At 45.9% G+C, this 26,351-nt stretch overlaps 1 protein-coding gene across 2 annotated transcripts in view; it reads right to left on the reverse strand.

Annotated features, from left to right (window-relative positions):
- Positions 1-26,351, reverse strand: part of ASAP1 (ArfGAP with SH3 domain, ankyrin repeat and PH domain 1) — a 281,349-nt gene that overhangs the window by 228,497 nt on the left and 26,501 nt on the right. For both annotated transcript variants that reach the window (XM_081117415.1, XM_081117414.1), the window contains exon 2: positions 15,719-15,801. In XM_081117415.1, the coding sequence (XP_080973541.1) occupies positions 15,719-15,774 (56 nt within the window). In that variant the 5' untranslated portion in view covers positions 15,775-15,801. The remainder of the gene's footprint in view (positions 1-15,718; positions 15,802-26,351) is intronic.

Here is a 26,351-nt window from a genome sequence, read left to right on the forward strand (position 1 = left end):
GGGGCTACGGGATGTGGCAGGGGCTACGGGATGTGGCAGGGACTGCTAGTTATGTCTCTCCACCCACTCTCGTCATTTGACTTAGGGCAGTAACGTGTTTAGCTAGAAGACTCTGGCACTGCTGTGCGCCTAAGGCTAGCCTGTGAGACGTAAGCTGAGGTGCTATGTAGGACTTTTGGGAAAGTGCTTTTAAGAGTTAATTCAGCAAGAGGAAGACCCCTGTCATCCTTCCCTTCTTCTTCCATCCTGCTGCTGGTAATGTGGATGTGACGGCCGACGCTCCAGCAGCCATTATGGATCATCAGGTAATATGATAAAAATGGCAAAACCAGAGAGAGAAACAGCTTGGGGCCTTGATAACCACGGAGGCACCATCTAATTCTGAACTATCTCCAGCATTTTTTGGTCTGAGAAAAAAAAGAAAAAAGCCCCAATTGCTAATGTTATTTGGACTTTTGTTGATATGCAGTGGAAATCCAATCCTTACTTATACTGGGCCTATGAACATGCTCAACCAACTAAGATAGAGCCCCAGACAGCTAAACTCAGAAGTGGCCAAATTAGAAGAATTCTATCAGAGTCATCTTCCCCAACTTGTCCTCTATGTTTTAGATTCAATGTTCACAGGCTTAGATAGTCTATTGAATTAATCTGAGGATAGTCGCCAAGGCTTATTTTCTGAAGTTATAGAATCACTGAAAAGGCTGGTCTCAATTTACCAAGTACGGACAATACATATTAGAAGCACTTAAATGTCACCTCAGGAATTGATTCAGAAATACAGCCACTGAGGAGCAAACAGTTTCCCAAAGTGGGTTTCTGAAGAAGCAATTTTATTTATACAACCTTTGCACAATTTGGTTAAGAGAGAAGAGACGGGGCAGATTCCAAACAGGAAGATGATAAAGCTCGAAGAATGCTGTGCTTTAACATCAGTGTCCTGCCAGTCCATCAAGGGCAATCATTTAAAATCCCAGAATTATTTTCTCTGCCACAAAGACCAATGGTAGTGGCCTTCCCACAACTGAAACAGAATAACAGTTTTGTTGTTTATTAATTTACATGAGAGAGATGTGATATTTATTAGTCAACCTAACAGCAGGTTGGTACAATACTGCGAGGTCAAGAATAGGTTTTCTGCCCAGCCAGTGTGGCTCAGTGGTTGAGCATCAACCTAGGATCCGGGAGATCGAGGTTCAATTGACAGTCAGGGCACATGCTCAGGTTTCGGGCTCGATCCCCAGCATGCGGCGTGCAGGAGGCAGTTGATCAATGACTCTCATCATTGATGCTTCTATCTCTCTCTCCCTCTCTCCCTTACTCTCTCTGAAATCACTTAAATTTTTTTTTAAAAAGGGAGGTTTCTTTTATTATGGTTCTTTCTATTTAGGGTTAAGAATTCAAGCCACAATGGCAAAAGTGAGGACAAACATTTGGGGGAAGAAAATATTTTTTCACACTGTTTTATTTTGTAGCTCAATGTAGCTGATTTTGTATACACTGTGGATGGCCAGAGCTGGAACCCCAAATAGTCTCTATGAGGGTGAAAAATTCCACTGTTATTTTGTATAATAGGCAGCATTCTGTGTATGTTTACAAGTGAGTGAGAAGAGAAAAAATTCAGATTAAAACATCTTGCACTCCTTTCTTGAGACCTTGGGTGGAATTTTTACTCTTTTACACACACACACCCTGTCTCATCTCTTCTAGGACACAAGAACCAGGAATTAAAGAACCACGCAAATCCTCAAGGAGCCAGATTCATTTCTACAAAGCCCAGGCACCAAAATGCATGCATTTTAATCACAGGAGCACCCCCTCAGTTCTCACTTTACACTCAACTCTAACAAGTTTGGCGAGCTGGTGAGCTGGTGTTTAGGCCTTCAGCAAACTGAACAGAGCAGTCATACTGGGAATTACCAAGAAGGGAAAAATACCAACAAAAACCTGTAGAAATTTGCCAACACCCCCTAACACACACAAAAATGAAATTCTGAACACATGTGGCTGCTAATGAGGGTAGACCATTCTGCTCAGCTGATGCCAGCCTCAGGAAGAAGTGAGGCTCAAAGTGACGAAGACCCACGATGCTATATTCTAAGCACCTTGCCAGGTGCAGGTCTCTTAGAGGAGTTTTCAATCAGACCTAAAATAAAAACTATTTGGTGCTCAAAGGCTTTCCAGAAAATGCCAATATCTCAAGGAAAGAAGCAACGGACAAGCTGAGCACAGATCAGGAGTCAAAAGGTCTGGAATCAAATCCAGACACTACCATTTACAAGCCTTGTGACACAGCACGAATCTCAACTTTCTTCCTGTCTGCAATGGGGCTAGTGGCAGCAACTTCTGAGGTTGTTGTGAATACTAAATAAGCCAACATATGTGAGAATACAGCGTCTGTCTCCCATAAATGTTCACTCAATCCAAAGAAATGAAATTTTTGCTGTGTGAGTCTTCATCACTTTCCATGAAACTACTGTTATAATTATTATTTGCTTTGATGATGTCAATTCAAATGAAAGAATAATACGAGCCAGCAAGTTCACTCCAAGGTATACACCCAACAGAAATGCACACATATGTTCACCAAAAGACATATAATAATGCTCATAGAAGTCCTGAATACCTAATAATCTGTGTATAAAAAGTGCAGGACGAAATCTGTAGTTTCAAAGTAACAATTCTGTAAGATCCTGAGGTGTGCACAGCTACACTCCCACCCCTAGTATTTATATTCCAGCCCACCTGTGGGCCTGAATTTTATGCATATGTCTTTCCATTGATTTGTGTATTTTATAATACAATTTCCCCTATTTCTTGAGGAATATAGTGGAGTATAAATACATATATACATGCATACACACACACACACACACACAATTTGGCCTAGGCTGTCCTTTACATTCAATGATTCTAAGAAGGGGCCACCTCTTCTAGCCAGAAAATGGTCCCACATTCTGGAATCTGATGGTAACTCTATCCCCTGAACTTTCAGAACTTTGCCAAGGTTGATTCCAACACACATATATTCATAACAAAGGTAGACTAATATCAACCAATCCTAAGTAGGGAGAAGCTGAACAGATTAAAGTGGGAAGAAAATTGATACGTTTAGCTCTTAGAACGTAACAGGCAAGGGGCTTGGTGTTTTAAAATATTTCTCATTTCATCCTCAACACACCCTGTAAAGAGAGCATAACCATGGAGGTTAAGAAACCTGCCCACCACCAGGTAGCTACAAAGCGTTCACATCTACACCTGAATCCAGTTTTTTTGACTCCAAGTTCAGGTCTCCTTCAGATTTACACTGGCCCAGGGATGAATTCCACCTGGACAGTCGTTTATGGTCCAGTGGTTAAGCCCCAGAGTTTCTCTCTATCTGGGCATCCTTTAGTGATTTCGGTCTGGAGGCACAGAGAGGGCCTGCTGACCACACAGCGAAGACACGTGGCCACAAGGCTGGGTTGGGTGCTCCGCCCTGGGGACCGGCACCTCCCTTGGGTCATCCTTCCCTTATCTCAGGAATTCAGGCAGAAACTGAGACGAGGCCCAGTTATCTCAGTAATTGTGGCTGCGTGCAGCCAGTGTGAGATCAGACTGGCATTTGTTTGCTTCTTAAATTTTTTAAAAAAATCTATTTTCCACTTTCACATCCAAGTTCAAATGGGGCAAGAGGTGGGAAAAGGTTCTTGAGAGCCACTGAAAAGAATCAGAAATCTCAGGGCTGGAAGGATCATGCCACCTCTTAGAGATAACATAAACAGACACACACATGCACTCAGAAATAACATGGGCGCACACACACACACACACACACACACACACTCAGAATCCTAAGCCCACACATGATCGGCGAGCAGACGCTGTGGAAGGAGCCTTCCTACTAAAGCTCAGCCACTCATCGTTTCTTCATCGGCACACACGCCGAGCACCCAGCAGCAGAGCAAGGCCGAGCTGGGCCCTCAAGGAGCCCACACACACTCAGAGATTGTGCAGGTGGCCCGCCAAACCCACTGGCTACCCTCTGTCCTGCTTGGGACCCCAGGGTCCTGATCTGCTCCAACACGTTAGAGGGCTCCTTGTTGGGTTTGGCTAAAGGGGCGTCGGGAAGGCGGCTGGAGGTATAAGAACATGCAGGGAGGGGGCGCCCCCCTCGCTCCCCTGCCCACTCAGCTGTGGTCGGAGGGCCCTGGCTCACAGCCTCCCTGGCTCCCAGGCCTCCCTCACCCCTTCAGACCTTCGAGAAGCCTGAAGTGCCCCCCACCCCGTGCGGTTTTCCTACCCCTCGCCCACACAGCTCGAATGAGTCCTTCACTAAACTCTGCGCAAATTATCCTATTTTCAGTGTGCCGTCTGCTTCCTGCTGGGACCCAGACTGATCTGGGAGGCAGAGGAAACAGAGAATTGCAGGATAATGCAATAAAAGACAATGTTGTTTCCCAACCAAGTACGAGAGCTCACGGGTCTGACTGCTGGGGTTGTGCATCCTGGTCCACCACTTACTCTCTCTGAGCCTCTTCAATCCTCAGTTTCCCCCTCTGAAAAGTGGGTTAATACTGGCACCTATTTCATAGGGCAGCATGAGGATTAAGTGAGATAATACACGTATTGGTTAGCTCAGCATCTGGCATTTCATCAATTCTGATAGAGAGTAGAGCGATTCCCAGAGTTAATGTGCAGTCCCTTCGACATAGTAAGTTCCCAACATGTCTGTTGAATGACTGAAGTGTAGGAGAAATAAGTACAGGGGACATGGAGAAGCGACAGGGCAATGGTAAAAAGAGAATCTGGAAGGACTGCCTGGAGGAGGTGATGCTGAGCTGCCTCCTAGAGGAGTGAGCAAGTTAGATGGCTGGCAAAGGGAGTTCCAGGCAATGGGAACAGCAAGAACAAGTGGGTGGAGGTCTGACAGGTGCATCAGATGTGGGGCCCTGGAAATAGCTCAGCGCAACGAGAGTGGAGGACACATGCTGGGAGGGACAGGAGCCAAGGGCAGAGAAAAAGGCAGGGGCTGCCAGGGAAGGCGTTGGATGTCATGCCAACGAGTCGGTCTTTGCCGTAAAAGCAAATAGAGCTTCTAGGCTGGCAGTGGTCATGAGCAGATTCGATGCTAAGAAGGTTCAGTCTGGCTGCAATGTTGGCCTGACCAACACGAGCACACAGTAGGTGCTTTGCATGCTTGTTGAAGAATAGACGCACACCAGCAGTTCTATACAGAGAGATTTACCAACTCTCACCCTCACTCCTTCCAATACACACGCCAACATATAACATGCCGCGGTCCAGGCAGCTCGCCAGTCACAGGTCTTCCCACATGTTCCTCATCTGATCACATTAATATTATGCCCCACTGTGGAATAATAAAAAATATATTTGGTCTTTCTCCCTGATTCCTGGCACAGAGCTCCTAACACCCTTGGAATCAGCAGAACACAGGAGGGTCTTTTGAATGCTAATGAGATGACTCCCAGGTTGGGGGCTAAAAAGCTTCATGATGGTGACCAGAGAAAGCCCCAGGGAGGGAAGAGAGGCTGGAGTTCAATCACCAATGGCCAATGATTTAATCAGTTGTGCCTGTGTAGTGAAACCTCCATAAAACCTCTAAACTAAGGGATGGAGAGCTTCCGGGTTGGTGACCATAGCAACATGCTGGGGGGCAGGGACCACAGAGGGCGTGGAAACTGAGCACCCCCTCACCCAATACCTTGCCCTATACTTGTTCTCTATTTGGTCGCTCCTGAGTTGTATCCTTTATAATAAATTGGTAATGGTAAGTAAAGTGCTTACCTGAGTTCAGTGAGTCACTTTGACAAATTATTGAGGGCGTTGTGCAAACCTCCAAATGTATAGCCTGCTGAGCAGAAGTACCCCTGAGACTTGTGACTGGCATGTGAGGCTGGGCGGTCCAGTGGAACTGAGCCCCTAACCTGTGGGGTCTGTGCTAACTCCGGGCAGTTAGTGTCAGAACTGAATTGATTATAGGATACCCAGCTGGTCTCTGGGGAGTTGGAAAGTTGCCTGGGGTCAGAGGTGGTGTCAGAAAAAAAAAAAAACTGCCCTCACACACACTCAATGTCATGGCATGTGCTGGACATTCCCTCCCTCCTTCCAGCTGTGAGACACTCCCAGGACCCACTGGCAGAATCGCCCAGAAGAACTGAACTCATCTGGGCAGCTCCGTCCTCACTGACTCAGCTGCTGACTCAACTCTGGGTGTTGCCCTGGGTGTGGCAGCTGGAAGCAGGTGGACCAGCCAGACACTATGCCCCATGCCTGGCACAGTGGCCTAGCTCTTTGTCCTCTGGCTCACAGTCCGAAGGCTGGAGACTGGTCAGGGTAGCCCATTCCCCTGCCACTCACCCCCACACCTGTTCCAGTGATATGCTGGACAGGCGATCCCCTCTTTCTCCTAATAAGCACCTATGCATCTCAGGCTGGGTCCCCAGAAGCAGAGCCTGAGATAAAGATTTAAGGGAATGATCCCCAGTAGATGGATGGGGAACAGCTGTAAATTTTCAGTCACCACATAAAAAAAAAAAATTAAAAAGAAACAGGTGAAATTTGTTTTAATACTAAGTGTCAATTAACCTAATATATCTAAAATATTACCATTTCAACAGAAAAATTATGAGTATCATAGCTGAAATCCTTTTTCCTCAAAGTCTTTGCAACTGGTCTGTTTTATACTTACAGGGCATCTCAATTCAGACCAGCCACATTTCAGTCTTTAGTAGTCCCAGCTGGCTGGTGGCGACCATATCGGAAGCACGGTGTTTGGCACCAATGCGGAGATCAAGGCAGACAAGGATTACAACGATGGCTTCCCCAGGACTTGGAATAAAATCTAAGGCAACTTTCCAACTCTCTGGGCAGCAGCTGGGTGTACAACAATCGACTCACTCCTGATTCTAGGTCCTACAGGGTCTCAAGGCCTTACCTGGCCAGGCCCCTGTCCTCACTTTCCAAACCTTCCTCCTCTCTTCCCACACCACAGCCTTGCTTCCTGTCATTCCTGGGACACATCACATTGCACCTGTTCTCACCTGGAATGTCCTGCACCCAGGTGACTTCATGTTTCCTTCCTGTCCTCCTTCATATCACACTCCCCAGGGCCCCTCCTCCCACCCGCTCCTGATCCCTTGCTCTCTCTTTGCCTCTATTTATTTCTGTTTTGGGTGTGTGTGTTTTTAATTGAATTTTTAATTTTCAATTACAGTTGACATTCAATATTACTTTATATTAGTTTCATGTGTACAGCATAGTGATTAGACATTTATATAATTTAAAAAGTGATCCCCCGATAAGTCTAGTACCCACCTGCCACCATACATGATTACCATGTTATTGAATATATTCCCTATGCTGTACTTTACATTCCTGTGACTGTTTTGTAACTACCAGTCTGTACTTCGTCCTCCCTTCACCTTTTCCACCAAGCCACCCGGACCCCCAATCTGGCAATCTTTACCTTTGTTTATTTTAAGTTACGCACCATCATAAATGATCTTTTTTGTTACCATTATAGTAGTCCCCCCTTATCTGCTGTTTTGCTTTCCACAGTTTGTTACCTGTGGTCAACCATGGTCCGAAACTGTTAAACAGAAAATTCCAGAAACAAACAATGTATAAGTTTTAAGCTGTGCACCATTCTGAGAACCTCACTTCACCGTATCACGCAGGTTTTGCATCTCCCATAGTGAAAAGGGGGAATATAGTACAACGAGATATTGTTAGAGAGGGATCACATTCACATGACTTTCTTTACAGCATATTGTATAATTGTTCTATTTTATTATTAGTTATTGTTGTCCCTCTCTTACTGTGCCTGATTTATAAATTAAACTTCATCATAGGTATATACGTATTAGAAAAAACATAGTACATTTAGAGTTCAGTACTATCCACACTTTTAGGTACCCACTGGGCATTCTGGAACGTATCCCCCTTAGATAACGGGAGACTACTGTATTGATTTTACTGTCTTTTCCAATACCCACTGAATCCCCAGCTCTTAGAGAAATGCCTGGCAAAAGAGAGGGTGCTTAATAAATATTCGTTAAATAGATGAATGAACAAATAACTGCTTGGATAGAGAAGAAACAGAGCAAAGAGGAAGAATCGAACTAATTCTGACATAGGCACTGTGATTTCTTCTCTTTTGTAATCCCAGCCCAGGGGGTCATCAATTCTTTCAATAGTAATATATACAGATGCTGGTTTCAAAATAAAAAAGCAATTAACAATAGGGGAAGGGGCTAGGGGTGGGCAGTGGTGGCTACTTTAGCCAGGAAGAGCTGGGTCTTGGAGGATAAATGGGAGTGTGCAGGGTGGGTATGGCATCCCTGGCAGAGGGAACAGCATATGCAAAGGCACAGAGGCACAGAAGAGCATACCATACGTGGCAGACACATTAATTGTCACCCTGTCTTAAGTATCGCCCCTCACAAAACGAGGGTTTGCAAAGCTTTTTATTCAATGTTCCCCTGGAAATAGCATGCCACCCTTGTCCAATCTGCCATGCTGGCTGCTTGGTTCTCAGACCTCTCCCCCAAGGGGCGCCCCAAGTTCCAGCCACCTGGAGCAGCACTTCCTGGTGGGTAGCACCTGCCTGCAGCCAGTGAACCTGAGACCCAGTCCATATTCCTGACTGCTTTTGGGAAAGAGAAACTTTTCTGGCAGTGGATGAGAGGCCAGGAGGCTGTGAGCCCCGGACCACTAGGGGCCAGCGAGGAGAGAGCCTGAGAACAAAGCCAGCTGAGAGAAGGGCAGAGCCAAAAGGACCTACTGTGCACCAGGCACTGTGCTGGGTGCTTTTATGATCTGGCTCGTTCAATCCTCACTGCAGGAGGAAACTGAGGCTCACAGGGGTTAGCTGTTTGCCCAAGGTCACATAGTAAGGAGGTGTTAGACGGTGAATTTCAACATTTACATATGTAGTACCGTAACAGATGACCCCAGTGGCATCCCTGGATCCAGGAGTGCCTGAAGCCAGCCCTAACCTTGGACTTTTCTTTCTGTTCCACTCCTTGCCACTGAAAGATGTCCAACCGACATAGAACAGTATCCTAAAGATGTGAAAAGACTTGCCCAAACTCCCCATCAGTCTGGGTACCACAGGGACACCGAGGTCTCCTGACTACCCTCCAGGACAGGCCACCTGCCCTTCTTACAGCTCCCAGTGTAGACGGCTCTTTGGGCAAAGGCCACACTCATCTATACTCTCATTTGAGCCCCTGGGAAGGGAACCAGAATCTTCTAAGATTACATGTGCTAACAATAGGGTAGGTCAACTTCCCATATGCCCCTCCAGGACCCATCAGGGGTTTTAACGCCAAATAAGATAAAAGGTAATCCGAAAGCAATCAAAGACTCAAACCAGACGAGACACTCTGAGATGAAATGGATTGACCTCAAGTTACCAGCAGGGAAGGTCTTCCCTGATTAAAATGAAGACATGGACCACACTCTCCTCCACTCATAAGACAGACCTGCATGAAGGACGGGACAATTACAACCTTCAGATGCACTATCAAAGCTGTCGGCATCGCTGTGTAATTTATGACCTGGTCTGCAGACAAGCGTTCATTCTGGGCTATAATGGTCACCTTCCCTTTCCTGCTACCCAGAGAACCCCACCTCCTATCTGGTGAGGAGGATCGGAGTGGGGGACACAAGGGAATTCAGACAGCAGCCTTGGCCATGCCGGCCTCAGGCCTGAGCACAAAGCCTTGCCCATGGTTGACGCACAACCACTTGCAGATCGTCTGGTGAAAACTCCATTTCCAAACTCCTCGGTCACCAGATTCCCACTGTTTGGGAACGTCTGGCAACCATAACTCACCCTGGAGAAGCAGCCAGAAGCAGACACCCGAGCCACGGTGTGTGGCTGGGGAATCTAACAGTCAATTAGGCTGCTGCCGACGGAGAGGCGGCGCAGTGAGAGCCTGCCGGAGCGCAGGCCGCCAGTTACGCTAATGCCCCGTCTGCAGCGGCTCCGGAGCCTGTGATCAGCCACGGCGCCATCCCCCTTCGCCATGGCCAGCAGGTCCTGGTTTGGGAAGCAGCGGCATTGTGGTGACGGGTATCGGTTCTCGGGGAACCTGTGCAGTGGTTTTTGAGCAGCACACCCCACGTATCTGCAGAGAACCCCTTTCGGGAGCTTTGGGCACAACGGTAGCCCACACAGAGCGTTCCACATCTCATTCTTTTTCCACAGAGAAAACTGTTCTCTACTCAATTCCATAACATGCATTAGCTCATAGTTTTCATTTTAAACCAAAATCAAATCAACTTTAACACGGATTGGGTATCCCAGGCTGCCGTTTTCCTAAGATTATCCTTGTAAGCACTAACACTGTGGATGGCCCAGAAAGGAGAAATATGAAAACAGAGACAAGGGAGTATGAAAAGGCCAAGGTCCCATCCCATTTTTTTCTTTCTTCCTTCCTTTTTTAAACTGAGGTAACACTGGTTGACAACATTATGTAAGTTTCAGATGTACAGCATTATAATTCGCTATCTGTATGCACTATAGTGTGCTCACCACCAGAAGCCTAGTTCCCATCCATCACCCCACATCTGACCCCCTTTACCCATTCTGTCCTCTCCCCATTCCCCGTCCCCTCTGGTAACCACCATTCTCTTATCTATATCCATGAGTTTGTTTGTTGTTTAAATTTGTTTCCACCCATTTTTCGGTCACTTGCATACACATATCAGGACCGCCTCGCAAGTGAAGCGATTCTTCTGCAAGTGAAAGGCCTAGATTTGGCAATTTATGTTCATGATCAACTTAGCAGGGACCACTGATTTGATTTCAACAATAATATGTATTTACTGAACATCCACTATATGCCAGGCTCTGGGGTCACACAATGGACAAGCAGTCATTACCATTGTCCATTGGGAGCTTGTGATCTGGTGGAGGGGGGATAGAAAGGCAAAAGTGAACACACTAATGATTCTAGATTGTCATGGGTGCCAGGAAGAAAGCACACAGGGAAATGGGGCGGCAGGGGGAGGTCTGAGGAAATAGCATTTAGGCTGAGACTCCAGGATAAGGGTTGTCACTCCTGTGAAAAGCAGGGGTTGGGGAATAGGAGGTGCAGGGAGAGGGACCCACAGGCAGAAAACAACACAAGGGAGAGTCTTGAGACCAGGAAGAGGCCAGCGGCTGAAGTCTTTGAGGGAATGGGGTGGCGCAGACAAGGGTGCAGGGCTAGATCATGCTAGCTTTGCAGGCCACAGTCAGGAATCTGGACTTCATTCAAAGTAGCGTGGGCAGGCACCACTGGTGGGTTTCAAGCAGAGGCACAGCATCTCATGAGGATGTTAGGAGAAAAATCTATGTTGGGTATATTAAGTTTGAGGTGCCTGCTAGACTTCCAAATGGAGATATTTGAGTCTGGAACTGGTTTAGCTGAGGACAAGTTTAGTTGGAGATATAATTTGAAAAGTGTCAGCATACAGATGGCCTTCAACAACATCTGGAATTGGCTGGAGCGAGGGGGTTCCCTACTTTGAGACCAAGAAAGAGGGCAGAGTCTCAAGAAGAAATCCATTCGGGCTTGGAGCCATGGAATCCAAAAGAAAACAGGGTTTTTAGGAGAAAATAGTCAGCTGGGTCAAATGCCTCCTGGAAGCTGGGCTGATTATAGAATAATTCCAAAGCTTTGAGATTTGGGGGTTTAGTGGGGGAAGGCTTATCTTAAAAGGTTTTCCTTAGGGCCTGGGAAAGATATAATAATACATACGTGAAAGTGGGAATTCTAGGCTCTAGGACTGAATTCCACTTCTGCTATTTACCAGCAATGTGGCCTCATATACTCTCTAAATCTCCATGAGCTTGTCTTTACCATGGAAATAACAACAGTACCTGACTTCTAGCCTCCAGAATCACGAGATGATACATTTCTATTAAGGCACTGAGTCTGTGGTACTCTGTTCCCGCGGCCTTAGGAGACAAGTACAATATTGTCTAATCTTTCACCTCCATCAAGACAGAAGCTATGGCCCTACCCAGTTCGGCTCAGTGGTTAGAGTGTCGGCCTGCGGACTGAAGGGTCCCAGGTTCGATTCCAGCCCAGGGCATGTACCTAGGTTGCAGGTTCAATTCCCAGCCCTGGCCAGGGCACGTGCAGGAGGCAACCAATTGATGTGTCTCTTTCATATCGATGTTTCTAGCTTTCTCTCTCTCTCTCTCCTTTCCACTCTATCTGAAAAGCAATAAAAAAAATATCCTGGCATGAGGATTAAAAAAAACACGACAGAAACTATGTTTTGTTCAACTTGGCATCCCAGCAGCTGGCACCATCCCTGACATTGCAGGTGCCCCAGAAGTGTTTGTTGAGTGAGCAAGTGAAAACAATAAAGGATCAGCTCAGCAGGAGGAGGAACTGTCTTTGATCTCTACTAAGAGACTGGAGCAAATTAGGTGCTCAATACACATTTGTAGAATAAACATTTTTTAAATGAGTGAAGCTCAGGAAGGCTTTGTAATGAGTCTTATGCATCTATTTTCCTGGAATTCAGGGTAGGGTGTGGCACACAGGAGCTGCTTCATAAATTTTGAAGACTGGAAGGAAAAAATAAAGGGAGGGAGGGAGGCAGGAAACAAGACCAGGATCACACTTTCCTAATTCTCAGTCAAGGCAGAAATATCCCTCCCCTACGTATCTAACTGAGCAATGGTTGATGTCCTGGAATTTCCAATTGAATTTTAAACAGCCTTAATTATATCAAGGGGCTTTCACAGTAGAACTTGAATATTAGTGTTTTTTCTTAAAACACATGTCTTTTCCTTTTACATCCTGAAATCACAGGCTTTCCAACCACCACCCCCAACTCCGCAAACAATGTCAGAAATGCAGTTCAGAGCTAAGAGGTCAGCGCTTCTGCATTCAGCTCAAGGGACACATTTCCCATCCATGTGCTGCGTTCATTCCTGACCCCTGTCTTGCGGCCAAAAAGGGACATCAGCTGTGTTCAGGGAAATTGAATTTGGGCTGACAGCTGGCGGCATGACAATGACAGGGCGCCTGCCTTGACCTTTGGAAAAGCAAAGGCAGGGGGAGCAGTCACAGAGGTTGCTCCCGGGCTTGGTGTAACCTCTAAAGTTTAGGTCAGTCCGTTTCTACCTACAGAGAAAAACCCTGAAAATAAGGCCAACTGAATTCTACTGCTGGCTCAGGATTCAATTCAGCTTCCATTTGCTGTCCCTCCTTTCCCCTGTCCTGGTGGCATTTGGGATGAATAAAGTTAAGATCTTAAGTTTCCCCAGGGATGACAACTGCATTGTTGTGGGGTGTGATTTTATTCATTCATTCATTCATTCATTCATTCACCCACTTATTTTAATAACCAAACAAAGCAAAAGGTCCCTGGACTTATGCCTTGACGATGGAGCAAGTCTCTGCTCCTGTGGATTCCCCTTCTCACTGCTGAGCTCCAAACTCCAACACCTGTCTGCTCCACCGTCAACATCTGTCAGTGGCAAACAACTGTCTGTCTGTGCTGGTTAATAAGAACACAGGGAACTGCTTTATATTTTTAATGTAGCCTTCCTTCGATCCATAATCTTATCAACTGGTGTTGCAACTCCTCCCCATCAAAGGAGCCGGTGGAGATGCAAATCCAAGTTATTTGCATGGTTGGATTTAGGTGCCCCAGGGCATCCCACCTGAGCCTGGCCCAGTGGTGGTCAACCTGTATGATATATTAACATCTTTCCTTTCCCTCCAGACAGAAAGCCCCATGAGGAAAGGGCCTTGTCTGCTGCTTGCATCTTTGTATCCCAAGCACCACAGCCCAGTTCCTGGCACATAAGCAATAAGCGATTGACCTATGTCACTGACCTATGTTTGTAGGAATGAGCCAACAAAGAAATAAGTAAAAAGAAATAAAAGTGTTGGGTCATATGTCATAGTTAAGAGAGTGTGGGTTTTGCTGTATTTATATTATAGTTCAATATAATATAAATACACATATAAATACAGCAGGTCCTTGGTTAACGTCATTTGGTATAACATCAATGAGATGCTGTTGGAACTTAACTCTTCTTTCTATCAATGAGCCTATGGTAAAATTGTTTTGTTAGATGTTGTTTTGTTTAAAGTCACAGAACCTAAAGATGATGTTAAATGAGGACTTACTGTACATAAAATTGTCTATGTCATAAGTATCCCATTCAAGGAATTTTTATACCGTGAAACCAGCACCGAGACCAGGAAACAGAACATCAGCAGGAACTCTGGAACCCATCCCATGCCCCCTGCTGGGCACTATCGCCTACCTGCCCCAGAGTAAAGCCTGGGTCTCTCACACATTGCTGTAGCGCCCTGTACCACCTGTGTTTGAACTTTTAGGTAAGAGAAATATCCTTCTATCTTCTTTAAGCCTAAGTTCTTTTAGATTTTACATCATTCATAGCAAAACCTCATCGTGAATTATGCACCAAGTTGTTGCAATTATAATTCACATCACCAAACAAAGACACCTGCAAAACCAATGTCACCTCTGTGTTAGACTCTTGATTTAAAAAACAAAACCAAATAAAACGACTTCAGGTAGCTCTGTAATCGTCAAACTCTGAAAATAAGCAGGCAAAGTCCCGTTCATCCTGGAAGTGGTCACAGTCCCCCATCACCTGGTGTCTGGGTCACATCCCAGCCTCTCAGGATGGCCTCCCTCCCTCCAGCCACTCACCTCTCCCACCCATTCTGGGCATTTCTGCTTGTCTAATAATTATCCTTAAAAATTGCTTTCATCCTAAAATTGGGAATAATTACAATACTCTGTGTGCCTACTTTATAGAAGACAACTATACTGTATACCTTTTTACTTTCAATCTGCACAAAAAAACCTGAAAAATAAATGTCACCTCCTCTCATAGATAAGAAAACAGAAAATACAGAGGTTAGTGATTTGCCTAAGGCCGGGGAAAGTTGGTAGTAGAGCCAGGGTTCAACCACCCCATCCACACCCATACTCTCCACCACCCCACTGACTTCTGGGGAAGGCCAGCCACAGCAGGTCAACCCTGTGTCGGGCACTCTGGTGACTTTAAGATCTCGGCCTCAGTGCGTTTCCTCTGCTAGTGTTCATGGCTCTTCCTGTCCAGTGTAATTTTTTATCATCCTCTAACACAAACCTCTACCCACGGAGGTCAGACCCTTTAGACTCCACCATGTGTCCCTATACAGGGACTCAGTATTCCCAGCTGAAAAACAGAGCAATTCATACTTTTATAAAGAGGCAACATGGCATAGAGGAAAAAAGCAGGAAACCTGGAATCAGGAAAAATTGACTTCAGATCCATCTGGGCAAAGTTCTTTCTCTGTGAAATGGAGTAATTCATACCAGGTGGGATTATTGGGTAGGTTGAAGGAATGAGTATTTCTGAAAAGCCACTCGGCTAGAATAGGGCCTGTTATTGTTAGCGGGGTCCTTGTTGCTATTTCTGACTTCATTCTGGTACCACCGCCTCCCACCTTTCCTTCTGCGCAAAGGAGACAGGTCAGATGATGGGGACACTTGGAAAAGCCCACAGGTCTACAAGTACCCCCTAGCAATCTGTTAGCCACGAGTACTCACACCCATGGTGTCTCTGTCACACTCAAGGGCTTGAGTTTGGTCAAGTTGTGTACTTCAACACCCCCAAAGAATCCTTCCACATTCCCTGGGGGGGGCTCTCTGGACAGGATGGGCTAAGACCACTCACCGATTCCATAGTGTATCTCTCGAAAAACTGGAGAGCCTGCAGGCTGAAGATCTCATGTCTCAGGTGTCACACCAGAAAATGACCTGCATGGGGGGCAGGAAGAAAGTGACAAAAATCATACAGGGGACTGGGCAGAAGATAATGTCTCAGGAATGTTCTTGCAGCACAGGGTGGCCGTCCAGGCATGTAAAGGGACACAGCCAGGAAGCCACCATTGCAGCAATCCATGGGGCCGACAGAGCCATCGCTGAACACATGCAAGGGCTCAGGAATCACCTTGCATTCTATTTCTAGCTCTACAGTGCAGAGCAATTTACAAGTCATTAACTTCCCTAGACCTAGGCTCCCAAACAAGAAATTAAAGTGTGCTGACAGGTGCGACAGACAGACAGACACCGGCAGCTGTGTACCCACAGGAAAGCAGAGGTGTTCCCCCAGCAAAGGGAACCAGCCCCAGAAAAGAGGTAGGTAGCGAAGAAGATGCATATTTCAGCCCCTCTGAACTCGAGAGAGGACTTTAATTAATTCGTGCATATCGAAGCTTAATTAATCGCTGAGTGTGCAGAGCGCAGGAAGTCTGGGATAAAAGGTGTTACATAAGGGAACAGCTTCAATATTTGCGTAATGGATGGGAAGTCGAGGTAGGGCTGTGAAAACAAGATGAGCTAAGGGACCTGTGTGGTCCTTCTCCAGTGATCCCCAGCTCAGAGCCGCATTTCCATCTGGGGCCAGAAACTGAGGAACACTCTTGACCCACCATCTCCATCAGCCCTGTAATCAATCTGTCCCCAAGCCCTGTCTCCCTTATTCCCTAAGGGTCTCTCAACCCACCTCCCTCCCTCTGCTGACAGCCTGGACCAAGCCTCCATCATTTGCACCTGGGCCACTCCAACTGCCTCCTACCTGGTCCCCCCCTTGTCACCATTTCTTCTGAAATCTGGCCCCCCCCCCACACTGAAGCTAGAATAATCTTTTTTCTTTTGTATGCTCTATTATGGAGGATTTTGAAAAATACAAAAATAAAGAAGAGTACCAAGACCCCCATGTACCCACCACCCAGCCCCAATCACCATCAATTCATAATCCATCAACCTCATCCACACCCTAATCCTTCCCCTCCCGACATTATTATATCAGACATCTTATTATTTTAGTCATAAATAGTATCGGATGTATTGCTAAGATAAGGTCTTTTATAAAAATATAACTGTAATATCATTGTCATACCTAAAAAGATAATTCCTCAATTTATCAAATACTCAATGTTCAAATTTCTAAGTCTTATAAATGTTTTAAAAATTTAACAATTGTTTTTAAAAATACAGATCCAAATAAGATTCACACCTTATAACTGGATGATATGCATAATGAAAAATTTAAAACACAAATTTGATTATGTCATTCCTCACCTCTCCACCCTCATCTTAACATTTTCCAGTGGCTTCTTAGAGCTTTAGGATAAAAACCCAAACCATTTAATATGCTCTGATTCTTGTCCACTTCTCCAGCTTCTTGTCCACCTGGGCTCAGTGCTACTGACATATGACTTTCTTTCAGATTCTGGAAGCTGCCCTGGTCCTTCTGCCCCAGGTCCTTTGCACATGCTGTTCCCTTTGCCTGGGAGGCTCCCTCACTCACCCTCTTTGCCTAGTTAACTCCTGTGCTTCCTTAAGTTTTACTTCAATCACATAGTACCCTCCACAATATTAATAAATATTTGTCCAATAAATGATTGAACCACTTCCTTCAAACTTAAATACCAATGGCAATTGACTAAATCTTCGTGAAGTTTGAATCACACATCTAAATTAGATGGGAAATCAACAGTCTTATCCCCAAAGTTCACACAGAAATATGATGGACTCTGGATAGCCAGACGATCCTGAAAAGAAATGATGATGTCGGAGGACTCACATTTCCCAATTCCCAAACCCACTGCAAAACTACAGTGATCAAGACAGTGTGGTACTGGCATAAGAATAAACATGTGCTCCCCCTCAGAATCATGGGCCATGATCTTCCTGTAACATTCACCTCCTGGCCGCAACTTTACTCAGCGCACGTCTATGAGAAGCAAGGCCCTGTCGCTTGCATAATCGATGTCTCTCCCAGCTCACTACTCAACTTGCTTTCCTCGCTTCACCCACGTGTACAAGCTGAGACAGTACATAGACAGGCTGGATCACTGCTCCCACTTCTTCAACCCCAGCCCAAAGTTAAACACACATCCCTGCCCTTTCTCATGGGCTTTGCAGCACTTCCCTCTACGTGGGTGGCGGTTATTTCCCTGTCCCCTGGATTCTGGACTGGACCCTGACTTGTTTAGCCAATGTGATGTGTATGGGTCCCACGTCCCTCCCACTGCACTCCTACGATGGGCCACGACAGGAGTATGTACCCCTAGCCCCTGTCAGCTGCTGCCTTTCACTCTGGACCCCACACTGATGAATGACATGGGGACAGATCTAAATCCAGCCTGAGGTCCAGCCTGAGCCAGCCCAGACCAATTTAGATGAGCCAAACCACAACTGACCCACAGACGCACGAGCATGAAAATAAATATGCACTCGAGCAAGCCATTGCAATCCTGAGGTGCTTGTTACTTGGCAGAAATGGACTAATACACATGGGAACACTAATCGATGGACACCAATGAGCATCAACATGGGCTGGAAAAAATGAAAGCCCTGCACACAGCACAGTGTGCTGCCCTCACGACAATACTGCAAGGCAGGCTCTGGGACAGCTTTACAGATGAGAAAATCCAGGCTCGGAGGCAACGCTGTAATGGGTCCAAGAAAGCTGTGGCAGAAGTGGGACTCCAACCCTGGTCACCTAACTCAGGGAGTCCCAACCAGGCCTTCCCTCTATGAAAGGGTTTTGCAGATACTCAGGGACAGCTGTCCCATGAGTCCCTGGTCCACCAACCCACACCGACCCTTGTTCCACTTCCTTTAATGGGTCTTCATGAGAGGCTCCTAGGACAGAGTGCAAAGGCCACTGGGTTCAATTAAAGTCAGATGCCCTGAGTTCCAATCGAGCTCTGCCCCCAAGCAGAGTCTTGGACTGGTCAGTGAGCCTTTTTGGCTCTCAGGTCCCTTGGTTTGTGAAATGAGGCCACTAATCTTAGCTTGGCCTACGTCACCAGACTGGTGTGAACCTCCAGGGAGATGGTGTGTGAAAGAGCTGTGTGAGCTGTGACACAAAGTCAGTTCACATCCTGCTTCTTCAACTGTGAACCCACTCAAATTAGGTTAGCTTTTCCGTATATGTCAGTATTGCACCCACACTGCTTTGGGACCCATTTATGCTTTGAGACTGATTTTTTTTTTTTTTTTTCCAAACAGAGACCATTTCTTTCCAGTTACGAAAGTAATCCAGGTCCATCACAGAAAATAGTAAGGCACAAAGCTAAAATCTGTTATTATCCCAACACCTAGAGATAAATGCTGTTAGAATTTTAAGGTTATTTCCTTTCTGGGACTTTGTAAGGGTGAAACAAATAACATATTTCAATTAACATAATTTTCTTAGAACCAGGGAACTACCAGTAACTAAGAAAAATTGCATTTTGCATTCATTCACTCAATCATTCATTCAACAAGTGTTTGTTTTGTACCTATCATATAGCAGAGACTCTTCTAGATGCCTGAAAAAGGGCCAGAAACAAAAGAAGGTCCATGCTCTCAAGGACCTAACAGTCATCCATTCACTGCTTTTTTAATGCAACAAGTACGGAGCACCTACTATATGCCAGCACTTGCTAATAACAACAATACCAATAATAATAACAGCAACAGCTTTTATTAGTGCTCTAGCACTTTGTCTTATTATTAAGAGTTGGCCCTAGAACAAATGCATCTGGGTTAGAACTCAGATTGTGGCTCTTTGGTGAGTTATGTATCGTTCCCTGCTTCCCTTTCCTCATCTTTAAAGTTGGGGTAATTAAAGCCCGCACCACATCCGGTCACTGTGAGAATCAGTAAGGTAACTCAGTTAAAGCACTGAGCAAAATGACAGCTTCCCAGTATTCAATGAATAAGTGGCCCTAGTGGTAGTGGTGGTGGTGGTGGTGGTATTATCTCAACCCGCAAAACCACCCATAAGAAGCCAAAACATAAAGGTTAAGGGATTTGTCCAAGGTCATGCAGGTTACTGCTTAGAACCCTGGGGTGCAATCCCACCTGGGACCTTTCGAGAGTGGAGAACACACCTAAGAATTGTGCCACCCTGGGGGAAGGAAGCTGGGCGTTTGGACACCAATGCCTGAGCATGGCCGGGGGTGGGCTCAGAGATCAGAAAGCCCTCCTGAGAAACAGGCACTGTCTGCGCCTTCCAGGCTGCGCTCAAGTCACGAGCAGGAACACAACAGTGTCTGTAGATAAGTGCTCAATAAATATACCAGTGGACGTGTGATGCCAACCCCTGTGGTCCTCTCTACAACCCCTCACTTCCCACTGCCACCAGTGATGAAAGATTTAAAGTGTCTACACTAGAGTGAACCAGAATTCATTACCATCAAGCATCGCATTTTTTATCCACCCACACTTTTGAAATTCTACTCTGTGACTTACGGTATGTCAGTCAGGACAGCGATTCCTGCGTGCCAGGCTGAAATAGGAGACATAAATCATTTGGTGCACAAACCGTTCTTTACTGCCAAGTCCCCAAATAGGTGTTGAGTTTTATTCAACAGAAGTGACTTCACGGATGTTGGGATTCGCATCCTTTCACAGAGGATGTTAGGAACACCTGAGTCATCTGCAGCTGGCTACAGCTTGGACAGTTTCTTTTTTCCCATAACATCACAGCCAACAGTCTTCCTATGTATTGATGTGATTCTTTCCTGTTCTATGGAAGCTGTACTTCGAAGATAGCCCGACATATATTTATGCTCGTCTTCCTCTTATCTGAAGCCCAACTTATCTAGCTCCCCCTTGAAATTCCCCTTCTTCCAGAAAGCTTCCTCCAACTTCCCCAGCCCATCAATCTATTCATTTCTGAACTCTTACTCATAGTAATAATAAAAACAATAACAACAGTGACCACTTATTGAGCATCTCCTATGTACCAGGCCCATTCTGGGCATGTTCAATATCTCATTCAATCCTTACCATAACCCTGCAAGGAACTGTGATTGTCTGAATTTTACAGATAAGGAAACTGAGGCTCCCAAAGGTGATGTAACATTTCCCAAGTCACGTGGCTAGGTGGGGATGGCACATTCAGGATTCACACTTGGAACAGTCTAATGTCGAAGTTTGAGGCTTTGCTCACTACACTAAGCAAGGCAGTTGGATTATGACTGAATACATCCTGTTGTTTTGTGTTACTTTCTGATTGTTTCAAATAGGTAAGTCAAACCTCCTCTCCTGTGGTGATTCTTTTTTTTTCTAGTTCTGTGTTTCACCTGTTTGTTTGAGTGAGGTCATGTAAAACTGAATCAGGAAGAACCAGGGCTGTTTTTATCTTTATCACTGAAAGTATTACAGATGTTCCCTGTTTTTTTCCCCATTGACCCCTCCACCCCACATCCGCCCCCCCCACCCCGGCCTTCACCACATTATTGTCGTGTCTATGGGTTATACAAATATGCACCTAAGTTCTTTGATTAATCTCTCCCCACCCACTCCCCCACCCTCACCTTCCCACTGAGAGTCATCAGTCTGTTCCATGCTTCTATGTCTCTGGATCTATTTTGTTACTGTCTATTTTGTTTGTTAGATTCCACATATGAGTGAGATCATGTAAAACTGAATCAGGAAGAACCAGAAAACCTGAATAGGCCAATAACAACTGATAAAACTGAAGCAGTAATAAAAAAAACTCCCAGCAGACAAAAGCCCTGGTCCCGACGGCTTCACAGGGGAGCTTTCTAATTCTTTAAGTTGTAGAGTTAGATAGTTTACTAAAAAATTTTCTTGCTTTTTGAGGTAGACCTCAGGGCTATGAACTTCCCTCTTAGGACTGCTTTCACTGTGTCCTATAGATTTGGGGTGGTTGTATGTTCATTTTCATTTGTTTCCCGGAATTTTTAAAATTTTTTTCTTGATCTTATTGGTAACCCATTCATTGTTTAATAACATGCTATTTAGCCTCCATGTGTTTCAATGTTTGAGTATTTTTACTGTAGTTGATTTCTAATTTCATGCCATTGTGATCTGAGATGATGGATATAATTTCAATCTTCTTGAACTTGTAGATACTTGTTTTACATTTAAGGTTATTACTGATAGATATCTATTGCCATTTTAATTCTTTATGCCTATGTTTCTCTGTCTATTCTTATTATTACAGCAGTCCCTTTAACATTTCTTACAGTGCTGGTTTGGTAGTGATAAACTCCTTTAGCCTTTTTTTGTCTGGGAAGCTTTTTATTTTACCATCTTTCTTGAATGGTAGTCTTGCCGGATAGAGTAGTCTTGGTTTCAGATCCTTGTTTTGCATTACCTTAAATGCTTCATGCCATTCCCTTCTGGCCTGTAGAGTTTCTGATGAGAAGTCTGCTGACAGCCTTACCTCCTTTGTAGGTAACGGATTTATTTTTCTCTAGCTGCTTTTAAGATTCTTTTTGTCTTGAATTTTTGGCATTTTAATTATGATGTGTCTGGGCGTGGGCCTCTTTGGATTCTTCTTGCTTGGGACTCTCTGTTCCTCCTGAACTTGTATGACTTTTTCCTTCACCAGGTTATGAAAGTTTTCTTCCATTATTTCTTCAAACAGGTTCTCTAACCCTTGCTTACTTTCAACCTCTTTTGGCATTCCTATGATGCAAATATTGTTGTTTCATGTTGTCCCACAGTTCCCTTAGGCTTCCTCCTGTTTTTTCTTTTTGGATCTCTGATTGAGTGATTTTTTTCTACCCTGTCTTCTAATTCACTGATCCTATCCTCAGCTTCCTCTAATCTGCTGTTTATTCCTTCCAATGTATTATTTATTTCTGCTACGTCATTCTTAATTTCCTTCATAGTTTCCATATCTTTTTTCATGCTATTGAGCATCCTTACAATCAGTATTCTGAACTCTACCTGACAGGTTGCTTATCTCCATTTCATTTAGCTCTTTTTCTGGAGACTTCTCTTGTTCTTTTATTTGGGGCTTGTTTTTTTGTCTTACCATTTTGGCTGCCTGTTTGGGTTTGTTTCTATGTATTAGGTAGATGTGCTAGGACTCAGTCTTTTTGGAAGGTCTCTAGTGCAGGCCGATGTCAGACGCAGTTTGTGACTGTTGATAGCTCCAAAGAGGGCCCTGAGTACCCTCTCTGGAGCTATCAACAACTCTTGGCTTGAGGTCTCCTCTAATGGGGCTAGGTGTGTGGTTGGACAGGACCAAGATGCACACTAAAGTCTATTTTTCCAAGGCCTGGGTCCAGAGGCAGATCAGGCAAAGACTCAAAGCACTCTGAGGTCTGCCTCTGTTGCAGGCTGATTAATCTGATTCTCTTAATGAGCCTCAGGCTGTAGAAGCTCCACCGGGTAGGGCAGCTGGTTGTTATCAGTCTCTTAACAGGCCTCAGGCTATAGAAACTCCAGAGAGTAGGGTGAGAGGTTTCCCAGCAGGGTGGGGCAATTGCTCCCCCCTCAGGAAAAAGCAGCGAAATATCTGCCTGAGAAAGATGTCCTCTGCAGCATAGGGGAAAGACCCGGCACAGGAATACAGAAGGGTGCCCTCTGAGCTCTATGTCCAGAGCCCATAACCCTAGATTCTCCTCACACAGCTCCAGTCCACTATGCCCTCCCTCTACTGGAGCCCAAGGTGAGTGGCTGCACACAAAACTTTGTGCTTTGGCTCTTTAAGAGGGTGCCTGCATTTCCAGCCGTCTCTCCCTGGCCAACAGAAGCCCGGCTGCTTTTCACAGCCAGATGTTATGTGGGCACCTTTCTCAGTTCTGGTGCTCTTGGCTGGGAAGCCCAGCCTGGGGTTTAGGCCCCAGAGTCCTCAGTGGGAGCCCCCCACATCTGAGATCTCCCTCTGGACCTTCAGCTGCTGCCTTTGGGAGCCCAGCCAGCCCTCTTGCGCCTCCACACTTCCTACCAGTCTCTATGCGGTCTCCACTTTTCCTCCTTGGTTATGAGAGCGCTCTCCAGCTAGTCTTCATTTGCAGTTGATTATTCAGGATGGGTTTTCTACATTTTAGTTGTAATTCCAGTTTGGTCCTGGGAGAGTGTCAGTGTAGCTTCCACTCAGTCTGCCACCTCTTGTGGTGATTCTTGAATGGTGAGTTGGTCATGGGGATTTTGTATCAATTACTAGATCTCTCAGTTTCCACATCCACTAATAAGCAATAAGGCCTACCCACTACCTGCCCGGAAGAACCTCAAGTTATGCACCTGTGGCCTTTTGCCCAGTAATTCTGGACTCTTGCCATTTCTCCCAATCCTCCTTCTCCCTGCCTATCAGCAAGTGTTCAGGATGGGCAGCTCCTCTGGACTCTATCTGCCCAGGACGATCCAATCAAGGGTATGGTATAGAAGGAAGCAGACAAGACCCTGCAGAAACCTACCCAAGAAAGCCAGGAAAGGTTGAAGTGCTCTGCCTGACAATGCCGACACCTTTGGACCTGGGGCCCCGCCCTCCTGCCTCACTCACTGCTAAGATAACAATCAGAGATGGTCTGGGTCTCTCCTCTCCAAAACAAGGTCACTGTGAAGGACCCATGATTAGAAACACCACAACCACTGTCCTGTTGGATGATAACCCACGATGACCATGACCACATGACACACTGTCTTCCTGGATGTACTGAACACTGGGCCAGGCAGTGAGGAGGTGAGTCTAGCAGGTTGAGCTCACAGTCCAGTGGGGCGGGGGAGCAGGTTTAGGAACAACAGACAGGATGAACTCTCACAGTGATTTAATCTGGGTGTGGACACAGTGTCCTAGGACCTGCCCCATAAACATTTAGTAAGTGCCTTATGCAGACTATTTCCCATCAGCTAGAACATCCGAATACTGTGCTAGGGAAATGCACCCCTTCATCCATTCATTTATTGAAAAAAATATTTATTAAGCTAAATATCAAGGATCTAACAATGGTTAGCAAAACATACGGGCTCTAAGCAGAGCGCATGTCTAAGAGAATCAAACCTTAATCAAAGAACCTCACAGGTGATGAGAAAAGGGCATGGTACTGGGTGCCATAAGAACTGCCACACCAGAGATAATTAATAAATCCTGGGCATTTTAAAAAGTTGGATCCCGAGAATTTTGTGAATCTTAAAATAAGCGAGTGCCAGGGAAGCAGCCTCAGTGACACAAGGAGAGAAACACCAAGTAACCTTGAGAGCCGGGCGCTGGGAGACCAGCGAGGCTCACTCACTAGCCACACGCCCCACTCCTCAAGCCAGCAGCAGCAGACTCAACTCAGTCTGTGCCACTACAAACTTACAGGTTTCCTTCAGGTCCCCTAGGAAGAACTGCAAGTGGGGAATGTGAAATCTCTGCAGATTTGCTTAGGGTTTGTTGCACTGCTGTTTTAATAGTGTGATCGAGGTCCTTTCAAACAATGACGTGTTTACTCGCAGTGATCAAGCCTAGCACAGTGCCATCTGTGCGGCCGCTCCCTGCTCTCCCTGTGTAGGAGCAGGCAGCCTGGTGCTGGAGGAGTTTCCAGTCAGTGGAAAGAGGACAGCCTTTGGGGCAGGAAGATGTACATTCCCACACTGGCTCTGCCAAGTAACTGCTGTGTAAACTTGGGCAATGAACTTCACCTCTCTGAGCCTATATCTTCTGGAAAAAGGAAATGGTAGCAGACCATGATGGTGCCCACACACATTGTCTTGATGTTCACAAGCCGATGAAAGGCCAAATATATCCTACTGAAGTCACACCTGAGACTTCCTGCCCGAGAGCTCGCTCTCAGCCACCACGGGGCAGGCTGGAAGTGCCAGGGAACTAATGTTCCCAAATACGGCGCCCAAACAAGGATGTGAGAAACATTAGCACGGAGCAGGGGTATGGTCGCCAACTGCCACTACAGTGACAACCCACAACTAGAAAGTACGTCAGCAGCCCACAGTCCTGGCTCAGCAAGGCTACCACCATGGATGTGGTTCCTGTAGCTGGTCATCATGTTATCCACTGGCCACTGCCCCAGGGACAGCAGTGAGGATACAACTGAGGCCTGGAAGTTGCCTTCCAAAAGCAGCACCTCCATGTCCCGCCTCCACCTGCTCAAGGAAAAGGGAACCAGGATGGAAAGGGCTTTGCACAGAAAGGCATTCACCCCCTGCAGGAAGCACCCATTGCCAAGCGCCCACTAGGCACATGCAGGCCGTGTGGGCACAGCTACCTTGGCACCTTCAATTACACTGACCCTTCACCCAGCCCAAGGAGTGAAAAGCACAACTGTCATTATGAGCCCAGTCCTGGAGTGGACAACACCTCTGTGCAAACAATCAAGAAGGATAGCAGAGCCAGCATGTATTGCTTGCTTTCTGTGTGTATCAGACACTACACAAGCAAAACTCCTTGAATCCTCCTAACAGCCCTCGGAGACAGGCATTATTATTGTCCCATTTTACAGAAAAAGAAACTGAGGATCTACAGGATGAGCACACTGCTAGTTTTCACAGCTAGTATGTGGAGCCTAGGTCTGTCTGGTTCCAGAAGACTCCTCTTTCCTACAAACCCC

Source organism: Miniopterus schreibersii, assembly GCF_964146895.1.
Source record: "Miniopterus schreibersii genome assembly, chromosome: 17".
Lineage (NCBI taxonomy): Eukaryota > Metazoa > Chordata > Mammalia > Chiroptera > Miniopteridae > Miniopterus > Miniopterus schreibersii.